Raw genomic sequence first — 17,509 nt, forward strand, 5'->3', positions numbered from 1 at the left:
ACCATTTGTTGAATACCTCTACTGCCAATCGTTTTTCATTCTTTTAGGCTTTGTGTGTATATCATCTCTGTTCTCTACAACATATGGCAATGCAAGTACTTAACCTCCATTTGCTCTGTGAGTAATAACCTCCCCTGAAAAACTTTCCCCAGATCCCTCAGTTTCCTCCTCCATGACACTCTCCCACCTCATTATACTGCTGTCATAGCTTTGCTCGCAGAGTATTAATGCTCTCTGCGTCCTTGTCTACTCCCCAAAAAGATGATGTGCTTCTTGAGTGAAAAAAGTTCTCCTTTTACCTCCTCAACTCCAGCAAATTCCAACAATGTTTAATATATCTCAAGTGTTCAATAATAACTGGAAAGGCAAACTAAGTTGAAGGACAAATAAAAGAAAATTAACCCTTCTTCTCTAGCACTTGAACTCCTAGTACCTTGGATAATACTGAGCACAAAGAAAGTGTTCAGCCATATGCTTCATTGAAATCTGTTATTTGTAAGACATACCACTTTTGGCAATTTTTAGTTAATATTTTTGAAACTAGTGTTCAGATGTGGACATGAGAACTGTGCTGGCTTTCAACTGTACTGCTCAACACATAGGTTTTAGGTTTTGTGATGTGTTACAAGTAACTTGTGATCAGTAACAGAAGTGTGCTGAGTAGTAGGAGCTTATTGGAATGTTTTTGATCCTGAGTTTAAAGGAAATACTTTTAATGTTCCATCATTGAGTATAACATTTTCTAAAAAATACTGGTAGACACACTATAACACACAATCAAGGTCAGAATGTTTTCATTCTGTTTCTAGGTAGTTGAAGGTCTTTTTGAAAATCATTGGTGGCTATGGTGTTTTATCAAATATTTTGGGTTGTGTTTCATTTCTGTAAATGTACTGAATTATATTAGTACAGCTGATCCTTGAACAGCACAGGTTTCAACTCTGCAGACCCACTTACATGCAGTTTTAACAGCACACTATTGTAAATATATTTTTCTTCCTTATGATTTTCTTTAGTCTATTCTACTTTAATATAATAATATAGGATATAATATCTGTAGCATACAAAAACATATGTTAATCAACTGTTTGTTATCTTTAAAGCTTCCAGTCAACAGTAGGCTATTAGTAGTTAAGTTCTGGGGGAGTCAAAAGTTACATGTGGATTTTCAACTATGTGGGGGCCGGCACCACTAAATCCTGCACTGTTCAAGTATCAGCTGTACATTTCTTTATGCTGACTCATCTTCACATTCTTCAAAAGAATCTTAACTTGCATAATACATGCTTTTAAATCACACTGTAAAACCTCAACGCACTAATATATTTAAGGTTTTGTCATCTGTGTTCATAAATGAGATCACCTATAGAATTCTTTTTCATGCTAATCTTTTTCAGTTACAGTTTCAGAATTACATTATTACAGAATGAATTCAGAAGCTCTCCATACTTTGTTATGGTCTGTATCTGGTCTTTGTAGGGATACCTGTAAAGTACCTGGGCTTGTTCTTGCCACTAGTGGTCTAGACAAATGACATTTATTCTATAATTATCATTCTACTCTTGTTGTGATTCTTCCTCTTGACTCAGTTTTCATTATTTGCATTTTATAAATGAATTATATACTTCATCCAAATTTTAAAACAAACTGCTATGCAAAGCAGCATTCTTTCTTTCATTACTATATATAATTATTTCTCTGTTAGTTTTTCCCATGGCTGTTTTTATCCTCTTTTTGTTCACATAGATATGCTAAGCACTTTAAGTTTTTCTTACCAAAATAATTTATTGGTAATACTAAAGTATTACCCTGACCTGCTCCATAAATTTTGCTCTATGGTTTATCATCAGTCATTTACAAATAAATGGTAAGTTATATTTCTGAATATTCCTTAACACAGAAGCAAATAATGGGAAAAAAATGTAATTTAAAAAATATGCCCAGAGGGGTACCTGGGTGACTCAGTCAGTTAAGTGTATGACTCTTGATTTCAGCTCAGGTCATGATCTCACGGTTTGTGAACTTGAGTCCTGCATGGGGTTCTGAGCTGACAGGGTGGAGCCTGCTTGGGATTCTCTCTCCCTCTCTCTTCTCTCTGCTCCTCCCCCACTTGTTTTCTCTCTCTCTCTAAAAATAAACTTAAAAAAAATTTCTAAAAACATATTTCCAGTGATCTATACAAATGTTTTCTTTTTGCTGTAATTTTTTTTTGTTAGAGTTCTAATTTCCTTCACTATATTCAACAAAAGTAATCTGTATGAGCAGATCAGAATAATGTAATGGTTAAGAGCATAGATTCTGGTGCCAATGCCAGATTTAGTGAATCTCGACTGCACCATTAACAAGCTGTGTGAAACTGAACAAGTTCATTAAAAAACAAGGCATTAGATTCTTCAACTGTAGAATGGAGATAATAATAGCATAATCTTTGTAGAGTTATTATGAAGTTGAAATGAGTTAATATATCTGAGCATTTTAAATAACGTCTGGATATAGAGAACTGAAAAATATCAGTATCTGTTGTTGGAGTTATTGTTGCTAGTATTATTATATTCCTTGGTAAATTTTTAATATTTATTTTGTGGCCTAGTACAAACATTTTAAAAATATTATGATTACACAGGGGTGCCCGTGTGGCCCAGTCGGTTATGTGTCCAACTTCAGCTTAGGCCATGATCTCATGGTTTGGTTTGTGGGTTCGAGCCCCGCGTCGGGCTCCATGCTGACAGCTCAGAGCCTGAGCCTGCTTCAGATTCTGTGTCTCCTTCTCTCTCTGTCCCTCCCTGCTCTTGTTCTGTCTCTCTCAAAAATGAATAAATGTTAAAAAAATTTTTTAAAAAAGATATGATTACACCTCTATCTAATAGCCAACATGCTGTCCACCAACAAATCCAATTGGTGCTACCTTAAAAATATATTCAGAGGATAGCAAGTTGAAGATAGTGGACTATCTCCACTTCCCATATCCAGTGATTTTATAAAGACAGAATACTGGAGATGAGGATTTTCAGGGAGCAAATATTTCTTTAATTTTTTTTTAATGCTTATTTATTTTTGAGAGAGACAGAGAGAGTGTGAGCGGGATAGGGGCAGAGTGAGAGGGAGACAGAATCCAGAGCAGACTTCAGGCTCTGAGCATGCTGTCAGCACAGAGCCTGATGCGGGGCTCGAACTCACAAACTGCGAGATCAAGACCTGAGCCGAAATCAGATGCATAACCAACTGAACCACCCAGGTGCCCAGGGAGCAAATATTTCTGATTTGGAAAAAGCCCTGAAGCCTTTTGATATATGACCATGCTGCCTTTACAGTGGCGTGAGGGTAAAATTGAGTTGTCGGATATTAACAAATGTTTCAGTCTGTAGATTGGTCTCATCTCTAGAAACATGGTACTATCTGGTACAATACAGAAATCCCAACCTCTACTTTGTAGGAAAGGTTAACAGGAGGGTGCACTAGTACAGTGGGAAAAACACTATAAAAGAGAAAAAATGAAGATACACTCTGTGTGTGTATGTGTGAGTGTGTGTGTATGCGTATAGAAACTTAGTGCAACCAATTAGAAATGAGAGGTATCCACCTAAAATAAATTGCTTGAATAGTTTTCATAGACATAAAGAGGCTGGAAATTCATAAAATTTTTGGTATTAAATTTCTTACCTCAGTTTCTATTATTGCATCACGAGTTTTCTTCCCTTTTTTTCTCAAATTTTTCTTTGTTCTTTCCACATTTCTTTTAACATTTTCTCTTTTCTCAATTATATCATTTAATGTCTAGAAGACATTCAGAAATTAAGATATGCAGCAGTTACAATCCAACTACCCTGGTTTAGACCAAGTAGTTCCCAAATGACCATTTTAATAGTAACAATATGTATTTTGGTAGAAAGGGAAAGGACCACCACACACGAATAACAAAAATATACTATGATATCCACATCCCAATATTCCACTTGAATTAGCAGATAAAACCAAAAATCTAATAAATTTTAGCTAAATAACAAAAACTAATAAACTCACATAGAAATTATAAGTTTTCACCATATTTGAAAATTTTAACCAAAATTAAAACTCCAAATACCAATTATCAGCGATCATTACCAAAAGTGCATAAAAATTTGCTATTTCCAAGAGTCTGTGTTAAATTCATAGTTCTTATAGTTTATAAACTATTAAAATATAATAAAAACAAAAATGATTACTGAACTATAAGATGAGGAAAAAAACAATGGCTATTATAAAATAAGGGGGAATAAAAGTCATTAATCTTTTTAGGAATTCATTATGCTCAGATGATTATACTGAGGCTTTTGAAGCAATTAATAAATTTCCATCACTAATGTAAGGAGGAGCCATTATTAAAATCATTTATCTCACTAGGTGTTAGTACTGGTTATATATTCATTACATGAGCTCTAGGATAAGCAATTAAGAGCCCTGAATATAGTAGTATAGTCAGAATTTGTTGTTGCCATGTTTTATGGCCTTGTACAAGCTGCTTCGTGCATTTAGGCCCTAGTTTTCTCAAGTCCACAACACAGGTAAGCTCTGTCTTGGCTATTTTACAGAGAGGCTTTGAAGATCGAAATAAACTTTCAAAATGGGAACATTTTATAAATCATAAAGTTTTTTTAATTAAAAAAATTGAAAATTATTAAAGGCCATTTTAATAAATTATTAAATTACATCATCATTTGCAAAAAAAAAAATTCTGTTGCTAAGATGGCCCAAACGAATGTATGTATGTCCTCCCTGCACCTAAGGACAAGAATATATAACTCTCACCACACCCTCTACTTCTCCAAAAGACGAATGACAGGATGCATACATATTTTTCTACTAAATTTTTCTTTGGGAAGGGCTAGTAGTATCAGTAACTGCCATAAACTTGTTGTTTTGAAAATATTTTATCGACATTTGCTTTATTTTTCATCCTGTGTCTCAACTTCTTCCACATACATCAAAAATTTACCATAAAAATGTCAAGATGCATTAGATTTTATATTTGAGTAAACATAGCTTCAGCATTTTATTAACAGGCAGTGAAGACTCTGAATTAAATTTAACATAGTGGGCAATCACAAAAGAAAAATCACTACTCATCTGTTTGAAAAGTGCTTTTCCTAGGTACACTTTAAGATAGAGTATGGGGGCCCAGGTAATAGCATCAATAGTCTTGCCATTTGGTTCCACTATAGATCAGCTGTGTGGTCATAAAATACTCATTTTGTTCATGCTTTTATGTCTTCCTATGTGAAATCATAATATTCCAAATAATAATGTAAGATCACATATACGATTTATCGACCTCAACACTCCTGGAAATTAGCTTCTGTATTAATTGTAAGTGCTTACGTCAGCATGCTCTTTGTGGGCAGTTCTGATTTTTGCGGCATCTTCTTCTAGTTCAAGCAGCGGTGTCTCTAGTTCCGCCAGTGCTAGGGTGTACGTTGCTTTCTTTTCCATAAGATCCTGTCTCTCAAGGATCTGTTCTTCTTGAATGGAATACAATTTTTTCTGCCAGCAAAAATTTTAAAGAATTCATTAAGTTATCAATCACCTAAACATGGGAAAAGGAGTGCACTTGTTGTGATGAGCACCAGGTGATGTATGGAATTGTTGAGTCACTATATTGCACACCTGAAACTAATATAACACTGCCTGCTAACTGGAATTAAAAACTTAAAAAAAGTAAACATTTATTGAGTCTCAGTCTTGTGTCAGGCAATAATATTTGTTGTTATTTGAAAATTAAAAAAAATTATGCCACCACAAAAAATAGGTATGAATATACCATATTTAAACAATGTAGTTATTATTCAAAAATGAGAGACAATTAATATAGATAATAAAAATCAAACATTCTTATGTAAGTATTGGAAGATAATAAGGTTAAAAAGCACACTAACAACAAATATTGAAATATATGTAATTCTGGCAAACTAAAACCCAGTAAAACCAATGGACAAGAAGTTAATGACAAAATATTAAGCTAAAAGGGCTAGAAAATTATGGAATTATTGAACATACATATACATAGAAAGAAAAATAAATCAGGAAATTTGGCATTTTCAGCATAGAGAAGCGGAGAAACACTGCTTTTATATGTTTGAAAATGCCAAATTTCCTAACAGAAGAAATCACAAAACTTGTGTTCATTTCAAAGAAGACCAGAGGTGCAGATAATCTCAAATAAGTGTATACAATAACACTGTTTTGGACTGTTTTGCCTCTTGATTTTATTTTTAGAACTTCAAGTATTCATGTATTTCTGAAGAGGAGCCATTCTAGAAACATGTCAAAGATCAAAACAGACAACCTAGGTTCCAAAGGATATGCAGGTGGTAGACGAAGATAAAGACATTTTAAATTGACTTTGCTAGCTATATTAATTTGATTTCAAAATCTTTATATAGAAATAACATATGTTTTTTCAGTGTTAAATACAGAAATTCAATTGAAAGACACTAAAAGTAAAGAAAACATAACATCATCACAAAGCAAACTAAGGAGACACTTAGGAATAAGATCTCACTGCCCTTTTACTAGACTGGCAGAAATTCCCATTAAGCCACAAAATGAGATATGTGTATGGGAGGTCAATTTCTTTATGCATGATCAGGCTCTGCTAGTCGTACACAGAGGGCAACTGTCATCAGCTAAGGAGAGAAAACTGCTGGCTTGCAAACCAAGTAGGGAAAAGATGCCTCATTACAGGCAAATTTAAAATGCTAAGTACAATGCAAATTAAAGGAAGAATAAAATATTGAAACCGAATTAGGATTACCTGAATCATCATTCCATTAGTCACTTCACTTCGAATAAGTCTTTTCAAGAATTCTTCTCTACCCTATATATTATCAAATTTAAAAAAGGTTTTATTTATAGAATATCAGAAAATATTATTGAAGACAACTGATAACACAAGCAACATTTTACTTACATTATAATAAAGAATAAAATATTTATTAAAAATTGAGTATTATAAAAAAACAACAGCCAACCAACCAAACATACAACCAAAAAATCCGATGTTATTTGAAACAAAATAAGTGATACAAGACCAAGAAAAAGAATTTCAGTTCAGTTCAAGTTACTTTATAATCCTGAACTAAAAGATCAAAGTAATCAAAAAGGAGAGACTAAACAGTCTTCAATTCCTCTTTTTAAAAACTATCAGTTTGCTTTTAATAACATCTTCCAGAAGGAACACATTCAATTTTGAAAATTGATAGTCTGAAGTTTGTAAAATGTAATCAGATTCTCCATTTGGCCAGAATATTTTTTTTCTTTTTTCTTAAAAAAAAAAAAAATCATTCTTTGGAATTTAGTAGGCAAAAAATGTGTAGAAAAAAAATTTTTTTTCTGTTACTTGGATAGATTTAAACTCTCCATAGTTGTAATTGACATTACCACACAACACCAGAGATGCTGCCTTTTAATTATGCAGTATGGATTACGTAGCTACTGAGAACAGTATTGGGAAAATGAATCCATATTACTGTAGATTTAACACAAGAGATAGAGTATGGTCTTAGTAAAGTACTTATTAAACTATCATTGAAAATGTTTAAGAAGAGAGGATGGAGAATGACAAAGAGTTATAGTAGCTGTAAAAACATCTAAATAACTTATTGAACAAATGAATTAACAAATAACAAACAAAGTACTTTTGGTCCCTAGGTTGGGTAATCAAGCTATCAAAGTTTTAGGTTCTTTTAAACTCAAAAATAGGTTTTTAAAAAATCTCTTCATATAATGAGAAACTCCAGATCCATTAAAATATCATAATCACACAGATTCTTACTCATGAACAGCATGTGAAGGATGGAGAGAGAAACCAGGCCGACAAGGTGTTTCCCTGAGACTTAAGGAAATAGGGGCAGTGGTAGGAAATGCAGAGGTAAGTGCCTGAATAAGAACTGAAAGAAGAAACCATTTTCAGGAGGATGGCCTGCAACCCAGCCTGTGCCAAACTTTTCAGTTCTTCTAACTGTCGATGGATTGTAAAAGGAATGGAAGTCCAGAAAATTCACCATTTCTCACCTCTGACAAAAATGGACTCAACCAAGACTTACCAGTGGATGCTAAATTTGGATAATTTTTTTTTTTTGGAAACAAAGATAATTTCATGTTCTTAACATATCACTCAATTGGGTCAATACTACAACAGGAGAATAAATAAATTTATTAGTCATAACTTTAACCAAATGACCAAACTTACTATCACTAATAATGAGACAAACTTGCACCATGTGCTTTGTGATGTTTCACTGACACAATATGATAACTATGTAATAGTCCTGCCAAAAGTGTTTAACCTGAATTTAACACTGAGAACAAAAAAATAAACCCATTGTGAGAGATGTTCTGGAAAGTAAATGGCTTAGACTCTTCAACAAATGTTAATGCAATAAAAGGCAATTTTTTTTAATGTAGGAGACTCTAAAGATTAAAAGAGACTCTAGAGTTATGAGATAAATGGAAGACATGGTGTTCAGTTACATATAGAAACCAACTGAATTAGAGAAGTTTGCATGTGGACTGTATATTTGTGCCATTTATCTAATCATTGCCTTTTAGCTTTAAATCCACTCTCTTAACTAATTTGAGATACTAGGGCTGGATATGTAAACTATTTTCTTCTGCCAGCTGGCTTCAAGTGAGGCTTTATCAATAGAGGGCAATGGTGGGGCTTACAAGGCTGCAGCAAGGCCCTTGACAACCTTGTTCTGTTTCCAATGGTTTCCTCCTTCTTCCTGTAGAATTGCTGCCAGCTGGTGTGTGGAAAACCAATGGTGCCTACCCTCCAGGTTCTCTACCCAGAAACTCCATTCAAACTCCATTTAACCTTCATCAAATTCTCTGGCACCTGGCAGATAGCTGCTTAAGGTCATCGACCGAGACACAGCCACGCTCTCTCCAGTAAGACCTTACTCTGCTTTGGAGGAAGGTAGCCTCTTTCACGCTCTTTGGGTACTTATCCCTAAAGGCTGTGGATGCTCCCTATATTTGCTATTCTTGTATTCTTTAGAGGTCAACAAGCTTTCTCTGTAAAAAAAAAAAAAAAAAAAAAAAAAAAGCAGTAAAAAAATATAGGCTTTGGGGACATAAAGCCTCCATAAAAATAAGTCAATTCTGGTTTTGGAGAATAAAATATATCAAAAGATCACTTTGAAGAGCTTCAAAGAAGTCAAAGAAAAGGCGGAGCATTCTCAGATGCTGAGAAAAGCCCAGATTTGAAACAGTCACCTTTGACCTGCTGCCTGGCTTTAGCAGACAAAAACCAGAAGGTGGCAGCAAAGAGCTATTCTACTGGAAGAGACTTATACTAGGACAAAGAACTGAAGAGCAATGCAACACTTAATGCTATGTGTCCGGAAATCCACTTTCAAAGAGAAAAGAGAAGTAAACACCAAATATAAATAGATATAAGCTCAGAATCAAGGAAGTAGCATCAGTTTGCTTTCCAGTGATGGAGGGGAGTTAAGACAAAAGTTGGAGAACTCAAATTATTATATAAGATTTTAGACAAGGAACAGAGAAAACAAGAATTAAAAATTAAGAGTTATAACGAAAAATTGAGTATTTCTGCAAATAACTGAGTTGCACTGAATCAGTGGGGCAGAGCAGCTCTGACTTGCATTCTTAGGGCACTCTTTTGTGGCCAGGAACCTAACAAAAAGTACAGGTAGCAGCCCAAATGGATTCTTTCTAAAAATAAACACAAGGGTGATTTTGTTTTTACCTTTCTTTCTTTATGAAAATAAATGGGTTTTTCTTGAGAAACATTTTTAAATTACAAAAGGAAAATTAAAATAACCTGAATCTCCAAACCCAGGGATGTGCATTGTGACTTTTTGGTGTATTGCTTTTTAGGTCCAGGGATTCAAGTTGTTATCGTTGGTAGAGTCAGCCTAGATAGATTGATAGTCTATCTTTCTCAGCCACTAAAAAAAGCAAAAGCCCCATTTTTAAAAATTTAGAACTGAATGAATTTACAATTTATCCTTGTACTCATATTACACAACAAATCTATTACTGAAAAATTTGTGTTTTTAAAATTTTCCCACTATATTTTAGCTGTGTATTTATGTTTTCCATAAACACATATTGAGTACCTACTTTGTTCTCAGCACTGGTCTAGGCACTGAGATGCAGTTGTACAAAACAAACAATTCTTGTCCTCCTGGAGTATATTTTCTAGTTGGTATTATGTAACTAATCATAAACATCCTTAACACCCATCTTTGTAGCCTTTGTTCGTCTTTATTATCTGGTGATTTTCTTTAAGTCTTATTTTTAGAAATAATTAACTATAGATTGCAAATGTATTTAGTATTTAAAGTTCTTTACACGGGCGCCTGGGTGGCTCAGCTGGCTGAACTTCCGACTTCGGATCAGGTTATAATCTTGCAGATTGTGAGTTCGAGCCCCACGTCGGGCTCTGTGCTGACAGCTCAGAGCCTGGAGCCTACTTCAGATTCTGTGTCTCCCTCTCTCTCTGCCCTTCCCCCATGCATGCTCTGTCTCTGTCTCTCGAAAATAAGCATTAAAAAATAATAAAAATAAAGTCTTTACATATATTGGTTTAATATCTACAAATCAATGTGACACATGACGTTAACAAAATGAAAGATGAGAACCATATGATCATCTCAACAGATGCAGAAAAAAGAAAACAATAGAAAAAACCCAAAATCAGTTCATGATTAAAAACTCTCAACAAAGTCGGTTTGGAAGGAACATAACTCAACATAAAAACGCCACACATGACAAACCAATAGCTAACATATTACTCAATGGTGAACAAATGAAAGCTTTTCCTTTAATATCAGGAACAAGACAAGGATGTCCACTCTTACCACTTTTATTCAAAATAGTAATATAAATCTTAGCTGTAGCAAAGAGACAAGAAAAACTAATAAAAAGCATTCAAATTTAAAGAAGTAAAACTGTCACTATTTGCAGATGACATATTAATATATAGAGAGAACCCTAATACTCTACCAAAAAATTATTAGAATAAATGAATTCATTAAAGTTGCAGGATACAAAATAATAGAGAGATATGTTGTATTTTTATACATTAATAATAAAGTAGCAGAAGAAGAAATTAAGAAAATAATCCCATTTAAAATTAAGCAAATAGAATAAAATACCTAGGAATAAATTTAACCAAGGAAGTGAAAGATCTATAACTTGAAAACTGCATGACACTGATGAAAGAAAGTGAAAACAACACAAACAAATGAAATCATATACCATGCGCATGACACAGAAAAATTAATATTGTTAAAATATTTAGGCTACCCAAAGTAACTAATCTACAGTTTCAATACAATGCTTATCAAAATATCAACACTGTTTTTCACAGAAGTGAACAAATAATCCTAAATTTGTATGGAATCATAAAAGCGCTCAGTAGCCAAAGCAATCTTGACAAAGAACAAAGCTGGAGGTATCATAATCCCAGATTTCAAAACACAACACAATGCTACAGTAATCAAAACAGTTTGGTACTGACACAAAAACAGACACACAGATCCGTAGAACAGAATACGGAGTGCAGTGCATAAATAAACCTATGCTTCTATATGGTCAATTAATACCTGACAAAGGAGGCAAGAATATACAATGAGGAAAAGGCAGTCTCCTCAATAAACGGTTGTTGGGAAAAACTGGACAACTACATGCGAAAGAATGAGCCTGAACCACTATCTTACATCAGACACAAAAAATAAACTCAAAATGGATTAAAGACCTAAATGTGAGACCTAAAACAATAAAACTCTGAAAGAAAACATACGACGTGATCTTCTGTACACCAGCCTTAGCGACATATTTTATAGACATGTTTCCTCAAGATTCTCACCCTCACTAATCATCAGTGAAATGCAAGTCAAAACCACGAGATGAGACCCCCTACCAGTCAGAATGGTTATTATCAAAAAGATAAGAAATAACAAGTGTTGGCAAGGATATAGAGAAAAGGGAAACCTCATATGCTGTCAGTTAGAATGTGAATTGGTGCAACCAGTATGGAAAACAGTATGGAGGTTCCTCGATAAATTCAAAATAGAAATATCATATGATTTATTAGTTCCACCCTAACCCTAACCCTAGCTAAATAAAACAAAAACACTAGTTCAAAGAGATATATAAGCCCCTATGTTCACTGAAGCATTATTTACAATAGACAATAAATGGAAGCAACCTCAGTGTCCTTCAATAGATGAAATGGATAAAGATGTGGTATACATATACACAGCTGAATATTACTCAGCCATAAAAACGATGAGATCTTGCCATTTGCACCAACATGCATGGACCTAGAGAACATTATGCTAAGTGAAATAAGTCAGAGAAGGACAAATACCATATGATTTTACTTACATGTATAATTTAAAACAAGCAAGCAAACAGGCAAAAGGAAACAGATGCATAAATATAGGGAACAAATTGATGGCTTCCAAAGTGGACCAGCATGGTGCGGGGGGGGGGGGGGGGGGGGAACGTGAGAAACAGGTGAAAGGGATTAAGAGGTACAAACTTCCAGTTGTAAAATAAGTCACTTAGATGAAAAGTGCAGCATAGGGAATACAGTTAATCATATTGTAATAATGTTGTATGGTGACAGACGGTAACTACACTTCTTGTGGTCAGCACTGCATAATGTATAGAACTATTGAATCACTATGTTGTGCATATAATATAATGCACATAATATTGTATGTTGACTAATATAATATTGTATAATGACTATATTTCAATAATAAACATTTTTTATTAATTTTTTTAATGTTTATTTTTTAGGGAGAGAGACAGAGTGTGAGCAGGGGAGGGGCAGAGAGAGAGGGAGACACAGAATCCGAAGCAGGCTCCAGGCTCTGAGCTGTCAGCACACAGCCCGACATGGGGCTCGAACCCACAAACTGTGAGATCATAACCTAAGCTGAAGCTGGAGGCTCAACCGACTGAGCCACCCACACGCCCCTAACATTTTTTAAAATAGATAAAAAACATTATTTACAGATATTGATAAATTACTTCCCAGAAAGGTTCTACCAATTTACAGAGTACAGGTTATCAGAGTTGCTATATCAATATGTCTTAACACTTATCAAATATTAGTTTTCACACAAGTAAAACTGGGATAACATTTCTTTTCCACAAAATTATTGTGGAAGTACAAGAAAATTATATATGCATATATAAACTATTATATATATTAAACTATTATACATATATAATAGTTTACCTGAGGCAACATTGGCATCAAGCATTCAACATATAGCTATTAATACTTTCAATGTGTTATTTAGAATCTACATATTTATTAGGAAATAGACTCCAGAGTTAAATGTAAGTCAGCTATCAAAGAGTTTAGGAAGCCCCATTTTATGGAATACTCTTTATGTTGTTTATCCCTAATACTTGTGAGAGTATGTTATTTTTCAGGCTCCAAGTTAAATGTTTTATATACAATATTATCACACACAGGTATAATACATGTATTATTACACTCATTTACGGGATCACAATATTCTCAATATTCTCAGAATAAAGAACCAGAATTCAAATTAAGAAACATGTGACTCCAAAATCCACACCCTTTCAACAAAATCACATTTCATTTAGAAAAGGGAGGAAAAAATAGAAACAAAAATCACAGATTTGTTTTTTTTAGTTTATTTATTTATTCTGAGAGAGAGAGAGCGAGCCAGAGAGCGAGAGAGAGAATCCCAAGCAGGCTCTGTGCATTCGGCGCAGAGCCCAATCCAGGGCTTGTTCTCGTGAACAGTGAGATCATGACCTGAGCCAAAACCAAGAGTCGGACACAACCAATTGAGCCATCCAGTTGCCCCCCAAAATTCATAGATTTAAATGAAAATTCTAAAGAGCCAATATACTACATTTTTTTCTGACAAGGCTCTAAACTAGTAGAATGAGGAAGGAAGTTATGTTCCTAGCAAGGCAAATAAAGTTTTATTTTGTCCTCAACTGTTTTACATCATCAAGAATACTGAGTGTCTAATTCTTTGTTTTTATCACATTTTTAGGTGTATTTACTCCCTCAAATATGTGTTAGAAAAATTAACTCTTCTGAAGCTTGACACAACATTTGAGGGACTTAAATCCTACTATAGCTTCACACGATTTCTGTTTTGTCTGTACCTTCCTTCCCTCTTTTCCCCAGCAAACATTTATCATTAATGTGGACACTCCCAATATTACAGTTAATGGCTTCCTTGACCTTCACGTTGGCAAAGTATTTTATCTCTGAATAGAGTAGGGAAGAATCTTAGTAACTTAAAAACAATGAACCAAAAGTAAAAGAGTACATGATCAAAGTTGTAAATCTGGAACACAGAAAGGAGTAACGAAGAGTGACGGTGCTAGCAATGTATACTGTAAATGATTCTGAGCTTCTGGACCGTTTAAAGCAGAAGGAAACAGGAAACATTAAAGACTGCCCAATTATCATTAAGAAAAGGAATATAATTTTATCAAGAAAGTTAATCCTAGTTCTGAATTCTAACATAACTTAAGTGTATAGGTTTTTAACCATCTTGAACAATAGGACTACCTCTTTCATTAATTTAAAAAACCAAGTAGCAGTAGTCAGTTTTGGCCATTACTTTTAGGAACTTTTTTTTTTAATTTTTGTAAATGTTTATTTAGTTTTGAAAGAGAGAGAAACAGTGCAAATGGGGAAGGTGCAGACAGAGAGGGAGACATGGAATCCAAAGCAGGCTCCTTCCTGGCTGCAAGCTGTCAGGACAGAGCCTGACACGGAGCTTGAACTCATGAATTGTGAGATCATGACCTGAGCTGAAATTGGATGCTTAACTAACTGAGCCACAGAGGTGCCCCTTACCAAGATTTGTTAAAAGTCCAGGATGTAGTATCAACTCCTAATTCAATAAAAATTATTGTATATAAGTCAAGAGTAATACACTTTAGATTTGACTGATAGGCATAAATCCTCAAGAATCAAAATAAATAAATAATCAGAATGTCCATTTTCTAACCATTTTAAAATACCACCAGTCTCACCTGAAATTGTGATAGAAGCTGTATAGGGTACAAACCAAATTTGGGCTTATTAAATCTATTTAATTCTGTTAATTGAACTGGACATTATCTAAATAGGCCTGAAGTGGTAAAAGTTATGACCCCCAAGAAAGTGTTTTAGAAGGTTTTAATTTTTACTTTACTCAGATGAAGGTCCTTCATAAACTTTGTCTTAGATATTAACAAATAGTATTTGAAGGAAAGGCCAAGATTTTTCTCTAAAGAAGAGTCAAGGGTTGTTATAAATATGTGAAAAAGAATCCAAGCAGTAACATAACCTTCTAAACTATAAAGTTATAGACCAGATGACTGTGACCTAGAACATTATAAAGACATAACAGAGTGTCTTTTTCTAGGATTAAAAATGATCCCTGAACTGCTAAACAAATTTAAAAAACTAGAAAAACTTGAAATCATACAATGTTTACTGTCAGACCACAATGGAATTAAACTAGAAATCAGTAACAGAAAGTTAATTGGAAAATACCCAAATATGTACAACTAAACAACATATTTCTTAAAAATGTATAGCCAAGGAATAAATCTGAAGAAAAATTTTGAAATAGTTTGAACTAAATAAAAACAAAACGCAATTTATCAAAATTTGTGTGATGCAGCAAAAGCATTGCTTAAAAGGAAATTTATAGTACTGAGTGTGTATATTAGAAAAGAAGAAAGATCTAACATCAATAATATAGGTTTAAATCTTAGAAAACTGGAAGGAGAGAAAATTAAATTAAAACTAAGCAGAAGAAGATAAATAATAAGAATTAGAGCAGAAATCAATGAAATTGAAAACAGAAAATCATAGAAAAAAAATCAATGAAACTAAAATCTGGTTCTTTCAAAAGACCAATAAAACATGATAAGCCTGAAGCCAGGCAAACTAAGAAAAAAAGATAGAGGACACAAATTACTAATATCAGAAATGAAAGCAGTGATGTAACTAGATCTCATGGATATTGAAAGAAAATAAAGGAATACTATGAAAAACTCTATTTTCAAGAATTAGGTAACCTAGATGAAATAGAACAATTTCTTGAAAGAAATAATCTGCCAAAACTCATACAAGAAGAAACATATCATCTAAATATGCTGACATCTATTAAGGAAATGGAATTAATAATTAATTACTTTCCAAAACAGAAAGCACAAGGCCCCCATGGGTTCCCTAGTGAATAATTCTACAAACATTTAAGTAAGAAATTATACTAAATTTCTACAATCTCTTTCAGAGGATAGAAACAGATGGATACTCCTAACTCATTCTATGAGACAGCATTACTGTAAGACCCTCAATAAGTTAAAATGGGGGGAGGGGAGATCTTCCTTGACTTGGTAAAGAATGTTTACAAAAACCTACAGCTAACACAAAAGTTTATGGTGAGAAACGAAAGCTCTCCCACTAGGATCAGGTACAAGGCAAGGATAATCCATCTCAACATTCTTTTTCAATGTTGTACTGGAAGTTCTTGAAAATGCATTGACCAAAATAATAATAATAATAATAATAATAATAATAATAATAATAATAAGTAAAAAACATACAGATTTGGAAGGAATAAATAAATTTGCTCTTGTTTTCAGATGACATGATTGTACATGTGAAAATCTAAAAGAATTAACAAAAATACTCCTGGAAATAATAAGCAATTATAGAACAGTTGCAAGACACATTGTGAATCCCCAATCTTCAATTGTTTTCCTATATGCCAGTTTATAAGGAGAGGCAAAGACCCAGCAGAGCTAAAACAATATTGAAAGACAAAAAAAAAAAAGCAACAGACATGAACACACTCAACATCAAGATACACTAGAAAGCTATATTATTCAAGACAGTATAGCACTGGCAAAAGAATAGACAAATAGAAAACTGGAACAAAAAAGAGTCCACAAATAGCTGCTCTTCCACAAAAAAGCAAAGACAACAAAATGGAGCAAAGACAATCTCTTCAATAAATGGTGCTAGAACAAGTGGACATCCACATGCAAAAAGAAACAAAGCTAGATACACTTTACACCTTTCATAAAAATTAACTCACAATGGATCGTTAAACCTAAAGGTATAACAAAAAAAACACTAGAAGATAACAAAAAATCTTAGATGTTCTTGGGTATGACAATGACTTATTTTTATTTGTTTTTTAATTTTTATTTTTTTAATTTACATCCAGGTTAGTTAGCATATAGTGCAAGAGTGATTTCAAGAGTAGATTCTTTACCCATTTAGCCCATCCCCCCTCCCACAACCCCTCCAGTAACCCTGTTTGTTCTCCATATTTAAGAGTCTCTTAGGTTTTGTCTCCCTCCCTGTTTTTATATTATTTTTGCTTCCCTTCCCTTGTGTTCACTTGTTTTGTCTATTAAAGTACTCAGGGGCGCCTGGGTGGCGCAGTCGATTAAGCATCCAACTTCAGCCAGGTCACGATCT

The 17,509-nt window shown here is 33.7% G+C and overlaps 1 protein-coding gene across 8 annotated transcripts in view; it reads right to left on the bottom strand.

The window, feature by feature from the left end:
• The window catches only part of CCDC178 (coiled-coil domain containing 178), a 497,365-nt gene that overhangs the window by 321,291 nt on the left and 158,565 nt on the right, over positions 1-17,509 (bottom strand). For all 8 annotated transcript variants that reach the window (XM_045042044.1, XM_045042043.1, XM_045042045.1 and 5 more), the window contains 3 exons: positions 6,788-6,850; positions 5,356-5,517; positions 3,661-3,774 (listed from right to left, as the gene is read on the bottom strand). In XM_045042044.1, coding sequence (XP_044897979.1) covers positions 3,661-3,774; positions 5,356-5,517; positions 6,788-6,850 — 339 coding nt within the window. The remainder of the gene's footprint in view (positions 1-3,660; positions 3,775-5,355; positions 5,518-6,787; positions 6,851-17,509) is intronic.

The sequence above is a fragment of the Felis catus genome, chromosome D3 (assembly GCF_018350175.1).
Source record: "Felis catus isolate Fca126 chromosome D3, F.catus_Fca126_mat1.0, whole genome shotgun sequence".
Lineage (NCBI taxonomy): Eukaryota > Metazoa > Chordata > Mammalia > Carnivora > Felidae > Felis > Felis catus.